The 16,370-nt window shown below is 35.8% G+C and overlaps 1 protein-coding gene across 1 annotated transcript in view; it reads right to left on the minus strand.

The window, feature by feature from the left end:
* The window catches only part of LOC150095700 (ankyrin repeat domain-containing protein 13D-like), a 131,825-nt gene that overhangs the window by 101,431 nt on the left and 14,024 nt on the right, over nucleotides 1-16,370 (minus strand). Inside the window, exon 2 of the mRNA XM_090409945.1 lies at nucleotides 13,989-14,124. Within this exon, the coding sequence (XP_090266071.1) occupies nucleotides 13,989-14,124 (136 nt within the window). The remainder of the gene's footprint in view (nucleotides 1-13,988; nucleotides 14,125-16,370) is intronic.

Below are 16,370 nucleotides of genomic sequence, written 5' to 3' on the forward strand. Positions count from 1 at the left end.
ATGGGTACTATAAGAGCTCTACTCCAATCATTGGGAATTCGTCCCTCTGTCCATGCTTTCTGAACTATGCAATGCAGCCACTGTAAGACTCTTATACCACCATACTTCAGCATTTCTGGTCGAATATCATCCACTCCTGCTGCCTTTCCACATTTCAAGCCTTTGATGGCTTTTTCTACTTCAAGTATGGATATGTATTCCTGACTGCATGCCTGGGCAGTGCTTTTTACCACTGTGCTATCATCACTGCTTGTTTCATTTAGTAATTTTTCAAAGTAATTACTCCATACTTCAAGGATATCTTTTTCTCCTGTTTTCATGTCACCTTTATCATCTCTAACTCCTTTTAGAGCACTCTTTCCTCCATTTCTAAGCTTCTTCAACAACCTCCAGAATATTTTGCCACCTTCTTGATATTTATTTTCTATATTCTTGCCAAAGTCCTACCATAACTTTTGTTTAGCAAGTTTTACACAGTGTTTAGCATTCTTGCATTTGTCTCTATATTCTCTAAGAGCACAAGCTGACTTATTTGACAGGAACGTTTGATATGCTTTCTTCTTTTCCTTCACTGCCTCTTTAACTTCCTGTGTCCACCAGGGAGTTCTGATTTTTTTATCCTTGCAGACAACCTCACCACATGCCTCTCTGGCAGAATCAATCAATGTTTTCTTCAGAGTTTGCCAGTGAATCTCCAAGGTTTAATTCTGTTCTTAAACTCTTTCCTTTTTTTCTTCAATAATCTTTGTGTATACAGTTCATATCTGAGAGCTGCTCAACTTTTATTCGCTTTAAAACTTTCTTACATGTTATCCTTTTCAATATGAAATTCAATTTTATCCTGCTCAAGACTAAATAATGATCACTTCCAATTTCAAATCCTCTGTACACTCTTTTGTCCTGCACCAGGGAGAAAACATCACTATCAACAATAACATAGTCAATGAGACTTTTCTTATTCCTAGCCTCTTCTCTCCATGTGAATTTGTGCACATTTTTATGTTGGAACATGGTGTTATGCTTTCTTCTTTTGTAACGTGTTAGTAATAACCAGTCCATGTCCTGAGCAGAAATCCAACAGATATTTGCCATTATTATTAGCTTTGCTCTTTTCTAAAAATTTTCCCAAAACATTTTTGTATGTCTGATAATCACTTCCTACTCTGCTATTTAGATCCCCAACAAGGACCAACTAATCCTTTTTCATTGTGTCAGTAGCTTTCTCAAGAGCCTCAAAAAATTCCTTCACTTCTACCTTTAGTAGAATCTTCTGTGGGACCATAGGCAAAAATAAGTCTCGTTCCCCATTCTCATATTTGCCCACATTACTCTACTTGAGACTGACTGCCATTCAAGAAGATTAGCCTCATATTTTGTGTTGAATACTATGGCTACTCCTTCTTTTCCTTGATTGTCATTGCCTGAATATAACATTTTGTATTTATTGCTCAGAAAGATCTCACCAGTTTTTGTCTTTTTTGTTTCAGTCACCCCTATTATGTCGATCTGGTACATATCTAATTCCTCAGCTAGCTCCATTTCTTTGCCATTCAGGCTTCTTATGTTGATAATACCGATCTTTAACTCTGGTGATGTTGAGTTGGGGTTTGTTTTCAGATTTGTTCCAGTAGCTGACTTTTCGCTGTTCACCCTAGTTCCCTGGCGAAAACAACAGGGGCTTTGTTTAACTGGGCGACGTCCCAGCCGGCATGAAATTTTGTCATGTCGTACCATCATTTTTTATTTTGGTTTAACTAATAAGAATACAATTTGGTCGGCTAAATCCCAAATTACCAGCCCATCCTCGTTCGTTCAGTATCCAAGTAGATACACAACAGGGTGCACCACGAGAAGGTGAGGATTGGACATTAAGTCAGAAGCCCTGGTCGGTTCTCCGCATTCCTTTAAAGGCTATGTGGAGGTCTCCTCTCAGTTATACAGCTTTGACCCTTAAGCACCCCCTAAAACACACTTTTAACCTTTAAAACTCTTTTAATTAAATACAATGTACATGCATAAATCTCTAGGCACATGAATAAGTATTAATTAATAGTAACAGGCTCATTTTTATTCTAGTTTGAAATGTACTAAAGTCCTAGAATAATTCTCATTAATCATTTCAACTGCTGTTCAGTAATTGAACAATGACTACAGTTGCATATGATTTGAATTGACACGAGATTTTCTATTTCCGATATTTTACCTTCCTAGGACGAACAATTCTATAACTTATCACTCCTAAGTTCTTTTGGCACTAAGATGGACTTTCATAATCTTTACCTTACATTCTTCAATCAAGGACATACATAGGATCATCAATTCTATGGCTGTGAAGTTCACCACGTGGGCACTGACTTCTTTACAGAATTTTCTTTCTCTCGTTACAATCACTGGACAATGAAACACACTGACATTATCTTCTCTCTTTTTAACTAAACGGTGTCTCTCATTTCTAACAATAGGAACACGGAATCGAAATCCCACACACTTTGTTTCCTTATTGTGTCGGACAGAGAAAACTCCTAACCCGTCACTCGGGAGAACCATGTGAGACCTATACACAAAGACTCGTGAAGAAAACTCTGAGGGAAAAAAGCCTCGATTTCAATGACCACTTAGAGTGCCGTTTTTCTGCCAAAACATCATGCGGTCCGTGTGCACACGACTGACACGTGACGAAGTCTCAATTCGGGAATTATGAACTTGAGCTTTGGTTTTTGTTTAAGCTAACCTCTATGTCATCTATACTAAATTAATCCTCTTTCCAAAATTTTCTAAGAATTAACTAAAATCGTTAATCTCTTATTTCAAGTGTAAAACTAGCCTCTCACATACAAAATCCTATGACTAATCTTCTCTGCTTTACCTAACCTTATTTTATCATAATCACAACTATAAAAAAATTCCCTTCCTTTTTTTTTTCTTTTTTATTTCAACAAACAATTTCAGCTATATTTTTCACTTGGATGCAAGAATGTTTTTCTTTCCTTTTATTTTTTGTATTCGTTACTTTCAAAGGCTCTTAACGATATCTGCTTAGGAACAAGCTTGCTTACTTAGTTATCTATACAGGATTTTTATTTCTTCTCTTGTTACATCATGATAACTGAAATTTTCGCATTCTTAAGTTATCAAGGTGTAACAGAGGTCCTGCCTTTAATAAATTTTTTTTTTTTAATTTTTCTTCTCAAGTGTTCCTCTTCTCATATCCGGTTTTTCTTTTTATCTCGTCCCTTTTATAATGTATGCATTATCCGTTAACTCATGACTGATATACTTAACTTCTCTGTTTTTTATTTCTCCATTCTCTTCAACCTTGCAGTAATTTACCTCTGATTTTACCTTAACTACTTTTGATTTCTTTTCACTGATTAACTCCTCATTTAATGATCTCTTCACTTTATTCACGTGGGATTCATGGTTCCTCTCCTGAGGCTCATTTCTCCCATCTTTACGTAACTTTGGAGTTTGCCCCCTTCTTGTAATCTGTCTCCTTCCCAATAGGTATATTTCCTTCCTCATATAATTACATATAAAGTCATATCTTGACAAGGAAATCCTACCCAGGATCAGCTTGATGTGTGGAAGAGAGGACCCTGGTTGGACCAAAAACTTCTGCCAAACACATAGTTTGAACTCAGGCAGGTATAACTTTAGATTTACAGACTTAGAAGCACGGGTCATGGAAGTTGTGACACCTGATACTCTCACTCGTTGCTTAAGGTGAATGATATTATCTTTGGCATAAGGCTCTATTATCTTAAAGTAATCCTCAGATATGATGGATGACTGAACCCCAGTGTCCAGAAAAGCATTGCAGCATCTTCCATATGCACTGGCCTTCAACCTCCATCTTGTAAGGATGCTCCTTTCTTCGTTACCCCCTTTTCCATACTCTGTATAAGTATGTGAATCTAAATCACCATCATAACCTCTACTAAAGCGCTTCTTGTTGGTGTAACAGTTTCGAGCAAAATGTCCCAGTTTGTTACAACTGAAACATCTTGGCGGCTCTCTACTCCGCTTTGGTCACTAACTCTCCCTTGATTTTGAGGATTAGCTGTTGTTTGTTGTGGGGTGATTTCTGACAGTCTCTGCATTACAGAATCCATTCGATCAAGAAGAGGTCTTTGCAGATGCTTAACTTCCTCTTTAATTAACTTAGTGGTTTCCTCAGCTCTGCTATAATCGGGCTCTGGGGTCTTTACAGATAACATTCCCAGTTGTCTCATCACCTCGTTTAACTGATCTATAATTAGGTTTTTGGAGCATTTATATTTCTTGCTTCACAATAACCCTGATATTATCTGAATCAGTATATGACTCTGTCACCTTGTTTATCACCTGCCTATTATCTTCATCTAGTCTCTCTCTTGCCTTAGGTCTCTCTCTCCTTTCCTTACTCTCTTTATTATGTCCTTGCCCCTTTTCAGAATTGCCCTTCTCTTCAATTATGTTTATTGACCCCGGAACAGATGCGGGACGGACGTCTCCAAGCAATTGTTCACATTCCTTGACAGCATCGTAACACTCACTTAAACGGGACAATCTTTTATCGAATGCCTTTTCCTTTAACTCAGGTTTGACTCCCTGTCTGAATTGTTGGAAGATGGCCCAGTCCAAGTGAGGCTTTTCTTCACTAAGGACACTAAGGGTACTAGCTACCATCAGTAACCTGTTATGGAACTCAGCTACACTTTCCTTCTCCTTCTGAGAGTGCACCTCTGGAGTTGGGTCCTAAGCTTCCCATAAGTTGGGTCCTAAGTTTCCCAGTTTTGAGAACTCAGAAATTAGGACTGTCTTAAATCAGGAATAATCCAGGGTTTCCTTGAGAATGGGGGAGGAATACAGGAAAGCTTTAGCTTTTCCCACCAGTTTACTCCGGAGCAAGACTAACAACTGAAAATCAGTCCAACCTCCAACTCTTCTAAGCTCTTCTATATAACTAAAAAAATTGAGGACGTCATCAGTCTCCTTGCCCGAAAATTGTGGAACATCTGTTGTGGGTTAATATAACGAAAAAATTCGCTGTTATCCATGCCTAAACTACTAGAGGGATCAGTCATACTTGCATCCAGTTTACAGTAATTTACTCTTTGAAATTTTTAACAACACTTAATTAAACTTTTGCCTCTCAGTTGTCTGAACTGCACCCAAAACCAACTTGCTGTGAATAGCTTGTAATTAGGATTTAATTAGCTAAACTACGTCCTGTTGGCTGTGCCATTTATGTTGTGTCACAATTTACGATTATTAGGCTTTCAACTATCCTTACATGTGAAATTCTACTTGTCTTTATCCAAATCTTATCTATATACAAGATATCATCCAAATACAAATATTCAAGCTTCTTCTCCCATTAGTGTCCCAAAATATTTATTTTATACTGCACCTTTCAGGACATTTAGTTTAAGATATAAAATTCAAAAACAAGGAGCAATTACCAAAATATGTCTGAGTGTGAAACTAATATGCAGTCGTGACCTTTATCTCGTAACTCAACAAAATTCACCCTCTCCTCCCACATGATTAAATTTTTACGTTGTTACAAGTGGTGCATTGAGCGACAATCTCAGACAACTGTATTTTCAATGAACAAAAGTTTATCGAACTCTTAAACATGGTACAATTCATTCTTTATCAAGTAAAACACAATTCAATTACTAAGAAAATATAATACAAATTTTCACTAGCTAAACACAAGTATTAGGTTAAGATCCTACATGAGAATTGTGACCATATAGCCATAACAGATTCTATACATACAAACATGTATAATCCTAGAACTAGGTTGATCCTTTGTCTAATCCCTTACTGGTTTGATCACGCTATAATTCTGTAATTTCTAGGACATATATAATCAGTTACTCTAATTTTGTCACTAAGAATACAGATTAAAATTATCCTTTCGCTGAACTAATACACACTTTTGACCTTTAAAACTCTCTTAATTAAATACAATGTACATGCATAAATCTCTAGGCACATGAATAAGTATTAATTAATAGTAACAAGCTCATTTTTATTCTAGTTTGACATGTACTAAAGTCCTAGTATAATTCTCATTAATCCTTTCAACTGTTCAGTAATTGAACAATGACTATAGTTGCATATGATTTGAATTGACACGAGATTTTACAGTACCTTTTGACTTGGATCTTCTACTGGTCTCTACCTTTTTCCGATATTTTACCTTCCTAGGATGAACTCTTCTATAACTTATCACTCCTAAGTTCTTTTGGCACTAAGATGGGCTTTCATAATCTTTACCTTACATTCTTCAATCAAGGACATACATAGGATCATCTATTCTGTGGCTGTGAAGTTCACCACGTGGGCACTGACTTCTTTACAGAATTTTCTTTCTCTCATTACGATCACTGGACGATGAAACACACTGACATTATCTTCTCTCTTTTTAAGTAAACGGTGTCTCTCAATTCTAACAATAGGAACACAGAATCGAAATCCCACACACTTTGTTTCCTTATTGTGTCGGACAGAGAAAACTCCTAACCCGTCACTCGGGAGAACCGCGTGAGACCTATACGAAGACTTGTGAAGAAAACTCCGAGGGAAAAAAGCCTCGGGGGGCGGGGGGGTCCTAACCCTTTTATGCGATGAGCCCTACCGGCACCTTCTTCAATTTCTTTTCTCCCCCCCCTTATTGGAGTTGATTTCAATGACCAATTAGAGTGGCGTTTTTCTGCCAAAACATCATGCAGTCCATGTGCATGTGACTGACACGTGACGAAGTCTCAATTCGGGAATTATGAACTTGAGCTTTGGTTTTTGTTTAAGCTAACCTCTATGTCATCTATACTAAATGAATCCTCTTTCCAAAATATTCTAAGAATTAACTTGAATCTTTAATCTTTTATTTCAAGTGTAAAAACTAGCCTCTCACATACAAAATCCTATGACTGATCTTCTTTGCTTTACTTAACCTTATTTTATCATATCACAACTGTAATAAAATTCCCTTCCTTTTTTTTTTTTTTTTTTTTAGTTCAACAAACAACTTCAGCTATATTTTTCACTTGGATGCAAGCATGTTTTTCTTTCGTTTTATTTTTTGTATTTGTTACATTCAAAAGCTATTACCGATATCTGCTTAGGAACAAGCTTGCTTACTTAGTTATCTATACAGGGTTTTTATTTCTTCTCTTGTCACATCGTGATAACTGAAATTTTCACATTTGTAATAGATTTCACGGTTTGATATGAACACAGATGATTAAAAAAATAACTATTTATTAACTTAAAAGCTAATATTTTGCTGGTATTATATCCAGCATCTTCAGAGCACACAACACAAAGTTTGTTACAAATGCAAAACAACCACAAAATAAGCCTCCCAAAAATAATATCCCACATAAAGAAATAATAGCTCTAAAAGAACTACGCAATAATAACCACATTAGAATAACAAAATCAGACAAAGGTAACGCCACTGTAGTAATGGATACAACAGAATATGAAAGCAAAATGTATACACTGCTCCAAGACCAGTCTACATATTAAATCATAAATCGAGATCCCACCAACTCACAAAAGAATAAGGTGTGCAAGTTATTGAACAAAGTCACTTCCTGGTCAAAAGAAATTGTTAAAAAACTCAAACCCTTGCACATTAAAACACCCAGAATATATGGTGCTCCTAAAATACACAAATAAGATAAACCTTTGCGTCCTATTGTAGATAGTGTAAACAGTCCTACATATAAACTAGCTAAACATTTAGCCAAATTACTAACCACTTACACAAACAATTCTTCCTCTTTTGTTAAATATTCTACCCACCTAAAAAGTATTTTAGAAAACCACACCTTAAATAGTTCAGACCTAATGGTGAGTTTTGATATTACCTCATTATTCACTAATGTACCACTGATTGAAACACTTAACTTACTAAATTCACAATTCCCCCCAGATATATTTCAGCTATTTAAATTCACAATAGAGGCAGGTTATTTTACTTGGAAAGGGAAAATATACAAACAATTAGATGGGACAGCTATGGGTTTGCCCCCTTCCCCGCTCTTAGCCAATTTCTACATAGAACATCTGGAAAAATTAGCTATCAACACAGCCACTCTCAAACCTAGTCTCTGGCTATGCTATGTTGATGATGTGTTTGCTATTTGGTCACATGGCCCAGACACATTGAATACATTTTTAATGCATCTAAATAGCCAGCACCCTAAAATCAACTTTACAATGGAACTAGAAGCCAATGACTGCCTACCCTTCCTGGACACACTGATCACACGTCTTCCAAAAGGTTCCTTATCATTTTCGGTTTATAGAAAACCCACACATACAAGGAGATACTTACACAAACAATCACACCATCACCCTTCTCAACAATATGGTATCTTAAAAACACTAACCCATAGATCTAGAGCAATCTGTTCCAATGACATTGCTCTCACTGCTGAACTTTCTCACCTACAACACACCTTCTTAACCAACGGTTATAATCCCCATAAAATAGATAACATACCATACTAAATGCTACCCAGAAATCCCCTCTATCTACCACAGAAGACTACAACAAAACTATCACCATCCCATACATTAAAGGCACATCTGAAAAGATATCTAGGATGTGCTTAACAAACACCAACTACGCACAGTATTTAAACCTTATGTAAAATTAGCAACTCTCATCCGTTCACCTAAGGACAAATGCACTCCTTTATCACATCCAGGAGTCTATGAAGTGCCCTGTTCTTGCCATCAAGTCTACTACGGACAGAGAGGAAGAACTGTGGACATCCACCTCAGTGAACACAAAAAATATATCCGACACTTTCGCTATGGCAAGTCGGGTCTGGCAGACCATGCTTTGGATACCCCTGCACACAAGATCAATTGGAAAGAAACAAAAGTAATGCACAGAAGCTTCTACAAGTCTGAGAGGTTTTTCCTGGAATCAACAGAAGCCTTAAAACATACTCCAAACCTTAAAAAGTATGGTTGTATAAATTTACCAAAGATTTGGTAGACAGTCATCTTAAGACCAAATTAACATTTATTACTTTTATTTCATTTTTTTCAAACTTTCTAAGACTATCATTTGGACTACTATTTCAAAACTTTGATTTTTTTTTTTTTTAAACCTAGATGGCACCATATTAGGACTTTAGTCTTGTGTTGCACGCTGCAATTACTTTTACTAGCCCCACTGTTACACCGGATTGTGGTTGTTTTGCATTTGTAACAAACTTTGTGTTGTGTGCTCTGAAGATGCTGGATATAATACCAGCGGAATATTAGCTTTTAAGTAAATAAATAGTTATTTTCTTAATCATCTGTGTTCATATCAAATCGTGAAATCTATTACAAACATGTCTGATGAACACATAAGCCTATCCACGTGTGAAATTTTCACATTCTTAAGTTATCTGGGTGTAACAATAGTGTGCAGACAAGACAGGAATATAGTGACATGTGAAAGCTGGTTTACAACAGACAGAAGTATAAAAGTGATTGATCAGATTCTCATTTGATGTGGATATCTTTAAAAACAAAATTCTTTCTGATGATTCATATGATGATCAGTGAACTGTCAATTTTATGTGCAATTCTTGGGTTACAACTATTTAATAAGGCCATTTGTTTGAAATTTTCCAAGTCCTGTTGAAGAGTATACTTCTGAGGAGCAAATTTCATGTGCTCTAAATAGTATTATAAAGAATTGGGTGATTTGAGATTTGTAGAGTTAGCAGCTGAATAGGTAAAAAGTAGAATGTTGGATGGAAAAGGATGCCAAGTTTCCCAAGGCTAAGGAAACATATTTGTGCCAGGAAGACTAACAGCATGTTGGTCCAAGAAGAGAGATCTGATCCTTTGTGGTGAGATTTGTATAGCATCAAAGATAAGGGAAGGTGAATTAAGATCCTTTTTCTTTTTTTTGTAGAGAAAAAAAAAGTCAGGAATGTGTTTGATAATGGTAAAGGTGATCTGACTATGTTATCCTCAACCCCAATGAAAAACAGCATGAATATAATCTGTGTTTAAAGCACTGGTTGGAAGAGCTTGAAGCTAGGGATGTCTGGGTACTGCAAGGTCTGTCAAACAAATAGAAGTCATGGAAACTATGAGGACTCTATTCCAATTCTCTGGAATTTGACATTCTGACCAGGTCTTCTGAATTATGCAGTACAGCAAATAAAATTTTATACCTCCATATCTGAGCGTTTTATTCTACAATCTCTTCAACATATTTCTAATAGAACTTTTTTCTACTTCCAATGCTGAAATGTACAGTTCAAAGCATTCCAATGAATTTTTTTTTTATAAATATATTTCTCCCAAACACAAAAGGCAGAGGAGTCTATAACAAACAAATATGTGGGTAGGGTCAGGAGTAGAGTCATCTGCTGATATTCTTCTTGAGCTGTTGGGAGATTGTGGTCCTTAGAATGCTTCATGAGAGAAGCTGCTCCACAGAACTGAGCAGAATGAATGAAAGATAACTGGGAGTAGCAAGTTCCATGATACTCATGCAGTTCGACTGTAAAAGGATGTTGAGCAGCTGTTGTTAGAATTCCTATATATGAATATGATGCAAGTTCTGCTGAACAATGGCCATGGAAATATCTGTAGAAGAGACAATGCAGAAACTGATCTTCTATGGGAAAGTGGCTGAGGATGGTCTCTAAGAAAAGTATCATTAATCAACCAGCCTGCCCTTTTCTGAACAGCATCAAGAATTTGTAGGGAGATCTTAGGCACACCACCCCAAACATAATAGCAGTATTCCAATGTTGGTTGGAGTTGGGATTTATATGGAATAAATAACTGTTCAGCAGAGAAGTACTGCATTGAGTGGAAAAGGATTGCAAGTTTTTTGGAAGTTGAGGATACTATAGAAGTGATACGATTGTGTCAGGAAAGGTTTGGAGTAAGAGTCAGTTCAAGAAGAGAGATTCGGTCTTGACTGTTCAGCTGAGCATTATCAAATTGGAAACATTGAAGTTGACTAGGATGTTTTCACCCGAATCAAGAATATTGTAGAGATCAGTGCCAAGGCACTTACTGCAAATGATCTTGTAGCTCGAGATGTTTGAGCATTGCAAGGCTTGTCATATGAGAAGGATGAGTGAAGTGTGCTATCATCAGCAAAATTATGAATAGAGTTTGCAGTCAATGAGAGCAGATCATTTATATAAATCAGGAAAAGGGTGAGTAAAATGACAGAGGAACACCATTGACAGAAAAGTCTAAGAAGAGAACACCATCTACCGCTACATGTAGGAATCGATCTGAAAGAAAAATGGCAATCGATTTACACAAGGATGAAGGCAGTCCAAATAATGGTAACTTGTTGAGGAACCTTTGATGCCAGACCCTATCAAAAGCCATGGAGATGTCAACAGCAATGCCACAAGCTTGTACAAACTTTTCCGTGGAATAGGTCCAAAGGTATGTGACGTAGGCCAGGAGATCTCCAGGAGATTTCACCAATTTAGACCTGCAGGAGATCTCCTGCTGGTCTAAATTGGTGAAATCCAGTATGGATTTCACCAATATCACTAATTACATAGCATTTCTCAAGGTGTTAAAAAGTTCTGTTGATCCCAATCTTCTCCATTACTTTAGACAAAACTAATGTGAAAGCAATAGGTTGATGGTAGACATTTGTCTCTTTTTTGGGAACTGGTTGAATATGAACTTTCTTCCATGTTGAAAGGTGAATGCCAACTGAGTTACAATTTAGTGAATAGAAAATAGAGAACAGGTGTTAGTTCAGGTGGGATTCCATCAGGTCCAGCTGACTTCGAGGTGTCCAAATTATTCAAGATTCTTCTGATGTCCTTCTGGCAGAAGGTCACAGGAGGCATGAGACACAATGTTCTCAGCAAAGAAGGAGATAATTTGTTAGGGTCATTTATGTAGGAGTTGGTTACTATCAATATTCTGTTGCTTCTTATGTCATTTAATCATTTTTAAAGTAATTACTACATATGAAAACTGAATATAACAATATATTCAGTTTTCATATTATCATCTCTAATGAATTTTTTTAGCTCCTTTTCTCTAATTGTTTAGAACAACCTTTAGAAATTCTACTATATCCTTCTGCCATCACTTTTGTCAGTGTATTTTTATACAAATTCTTATAAAAACACATCCACGATTTTTAAATATTTGGCTAAATCATTAAAAAGTCTAATGGGCTACACAAATTCTTATATCAAGAATATGAAACATTTTGTTTCTATGAAAAGGGCATCCACCATTAAAAGAGACAAAATCATGGTAATGGTACTTTCCTTTTTTACAAATGTTCCCACTGCAGAAGCAATAATAGTACTGGAAGAAAAACTCTCCAGAAAAGTCATGCCACTCCTAAAACATTATATAAATTCACATTACTTTAGATATACAAGTATACTAAACAAACAAAAGTCAGGCCTGGTGACGGGAAACCCTCTATTTCCCATGCTAGTAAATATCTAGATTCAAAGAGCAATGAACACTAACCTGTTAAGAATAAGACTCTGAAAAGTTACAGTGATGATGTTTTCTCGATATGGAATTATGGTCGGACACACTCCAGAAGTTCTTAAATCATCTGAACCACCAATATCCAAAAATCAAATGCATGGTGGAGTTGGAAACCAATGATTCCCCTTCCCTTTCTAGATGTCAAACATCATTCTTCACAGAGGTTTAAGATTACAATATACAGGAAACCAATCCACACTCGCAGATACCTACATGCTTAGTCTCATCATCAATCTCCAAAACTAGGGATCATACAGTATCAACATTAGGAGCTCGAGCCCACATCCTCATTAATGATGATAAAGAAATAACCAAAGAACTGGAATTTCTTTTGACCACATTTCAATAAGAATTCCTATGATAAAAAAAAAATTTAACAGACTTTTATTTCATCTACAAACATGGCGTGTGATAGTAGAAAAATAAAAGATTATATTTCTCTTCTAGACATTACAACCATATATTACTTTCCCGTTACAACTTACGGAAAATTCTCAAGAAAAATCAAAATCTATATAGCATTCACACTCTCCAACCAAACTGTTCAGTACTTCAAACTACAACTGCTTGAAGTACTTGGTGTTTATCACCTTTAATGTGATTGCATGTTTATCACCTTTAATGTGATTGACAATCACCTCATATTATGGACAAACAGAAAAATTCATGGAACAACATATAGAGGAGCACATTATATATGAGACATCACATATGAGAGATCTAGAGCCTGAGCTCTGTCTAGTCTTATATTAAATTCTGCAGTTCCTAATGACAACCAGTCTATAAGACACCATGTAAAATGGGACACATCAGAGATCTTACAGTGAAGCTATGAGGAGATGAAGAGGAAAATACTAGGATCTACATAAATAATACTCACCCCTACAACTTATCAAATTATTATTCGACTACGTTAAATGCAAGATCACTACACACACACACACACACACACATTTAACAATACTAGTAGATCCAGAACAGTTTCAAACAAGAGCAGTCCTTTCTTAATGTAATGACAATTACCACATTTCTAATGTTTTACTGTGTATCTATCTGCATCTTTTGCATACCAGATGAAGTCCTAGAGAGCAGGATGAAAGGTGTGCTCTTTTTTAACAATAAACAGGATGCTCTATTTTTTTGTGTTCCCTCAGCTTAATTAATCATAAATTACACACATACATCCCAATTTAAAGAAGACATTGTAATTGTCATTCATCTATCAAATTTGAGCTTGACCTTATAAAACCTGATTCATATTCACCTGCAGTAGAGATTAGCAAAGTTATCTTCTGCAAAACACATTTTAAAATTCATAACATAACATAAACATTTCATCACAATCTTCAATCTAAGATCTGGAAACAAATATTTGGTGAGAAATAAAACAGAAATCAAACATTCACAAAAGTCAGATATACTTTGTGTATGTGTGTAATAAGAGTGAAAAATTAATTAAACATTATTACCTGTATAGCCTTCCTTATTTTCCACCATGACATCTGCTCCATGATGCAAAAGTATTCGAGCAGATTCCATGTGGTTCAAAGTTACAGCCAACATCAAAGGGGTTCTACCACGGCAATCTTGTTTTTCAATATCATGCTAAAAATAACACACATCATAATTAAATAATACCAGTATATTTTGCATAAGTTAAAAATATGTATGGACATATTTTTAATGTATGTTTTAAAAATCTCTCTCTCTTTCTAAATACATACATGTATACGGTAATCTCAAAATTATCTGACATTCAAGAATAACTAAACCCTCAATTAACCAATCCACGAATGAGTTAGCATGTCATCTGATGCCTGAAACAGTACTATATAAACATATATTCAGTTAACCAGCAAATCATTTCCCCAACATGATAAGATAACTGAGAAATTATGACATACCCACATATTTAAGCAAAAGCTGGTGTATATAAGCATATATGCTGGCTAATTCAAAACAAGTGAATACTTCCAAATTTGATAAAATTTACTAAATGATATCTGAACAAGATAAAATATTTCTACTGCAGCTTTTCAAAGCTTCAATGATATTAATACATCTGTCTACGTGTTTTCTAGCTGTATAAGCTAGCTCAATCAAAATAACAGAAGCCTTGTGGACTGTTTTTGAATAACTTTTGTACACTGTTATACTGTTTGTAGAAAGTTTTTTTTTTGTTGTTTTTTGCTTGGTTATCAAGAAAATTATTACAGGCAATAAATTATAATCTTTGTTTTCATTCTGTACTTAAGCATGAGCAAACAAAGGTTGCAAGTGAAGTGTCTTCACAACTGTGCTACTTGTATATAGAGGTTGGTGACTTCACATTGATTGTCTTAGTATCCTAAAATGCAAAGCATACTTCTCTTTGGACTTGTACATAGCTATGCATAACAAAAGGGTAACTACCCAAACTGATTTGGGAATTTATTTAGGTTACCTATTTAACCTCAGTACCTTCTTCTGTATTAACAAAATTACAGTAGACAAGAAATCATATTCTTGTAAGAGGGAAATGAAAATCTGATCAGCAGGCAGGTGCAAAGAGTGCCTGTTTCCCATGTTAGGGGAAGCTGAAAGAACAATGTTGGTCAGATGAGTATCAATGTGCTGACTGTAAAAACAAAACACAATTGAAATGTGGTGCAATAGAAGTGCAAAGGAAAAGTACAACATGCTGGCTTGGATGTTGCCCAAATAAACAAATTCTGTATATCCAAACGAGCAATCAGAGTTGGATAGACAAATTAACTACCAAAAGAAGTGCAATAAAATTAATACCTGCAAGAAACCAGCCATCAGTAGGAACATGGAATGTCCACACTTTATGAGAAACTAGAGTTACTTTGCAAGGAGATGGAGCAATACTGATTTGACATTCTTGGATTAGTGGAATAATGTGATGGATAGAGTCAGGGGAGATGAGAGGTGGAAGAATCATCTGGTCTGTTGCCAGACCAGATGATTCTTCTCAGTAAAAGAGAAAGAGAAGCATTTTTATGATACAAACCAGTAAATGAAAGAATAACAATGGCAAGATTTGCAGCAAGACCATTTAACATCACAGCAGTTCAGGTCTATTCACCCACTTCAGAAAATACTGAAGAAGAAATAGTTATTCTATAGCAACTTGAAATATCCTTGAAATGAGTATCAAAGAAAAATATTCTAATTATTGGAGAAGATTGGAATGCAAAGATTAGAAAGGACAATGAAGGATGGGAAAGAATAATGGGCAAATATGGGAAAAATATGGATATGGAGAAAACAAGGAAAGATGGAAAAGAATGCTTAAATTTACCTTGAAGAATGACATGGTAATTTGCAACACACAATTCCAGCAAAAAAGACTACAGGAAGTAGACAGATTACCAGATGGAAGAACCAAGAACATGCTAGACATGATAATCATAAGCAAGAGATGGGCCACTTCAGTTCAGCAATTTCAAATATTTCAGGGAGCAGACATGGAATTGGATCATAGCTTAATGATTGCTAAAATCAAGCTGAAACTCAAGTGACGGCACAGTTTCAGAGTCAGAAAAATATGAGGAAATTACATGTAAAGTGTATAGGAAACTGCTCAAGGAAGAACAGAAATCCAACACAAAAAATAAACTGGAAGATAAAAACAACCAAGTGGTGTCTGCAATCAAAAAAAGCAGTGGAATAGTTTACCAGAGACAGAAAAGCCAAAGAAGAGGTGGATCTCACAGGAGATATTAAAGATAATGCAAGAAAAAAAGAGCAGTGAGAATTAGGAGAGAGAGAGATCTCTGTGGAAATGGAGAAACAGTATGAGCAAAATGCAATGAAGTGAAAAAGGCGGCTAGGAAAGCCACATCTGG

This window comes from Typopeltis vanoorti, chromosome 20 (genome assembly GCF_054136105.1).
Source record: "Typopeltis vanoorti isolate ZY-2024b chromosome 20, IOZ_Tvanoo_1.0, whole genome shotgun sequence".
NCBI lineage: Eukaryota > Metazoa > Arthropoda > Arachnida > Uropygi > Thelyphonidae > Typopeltis > Typopeltis vanoorti.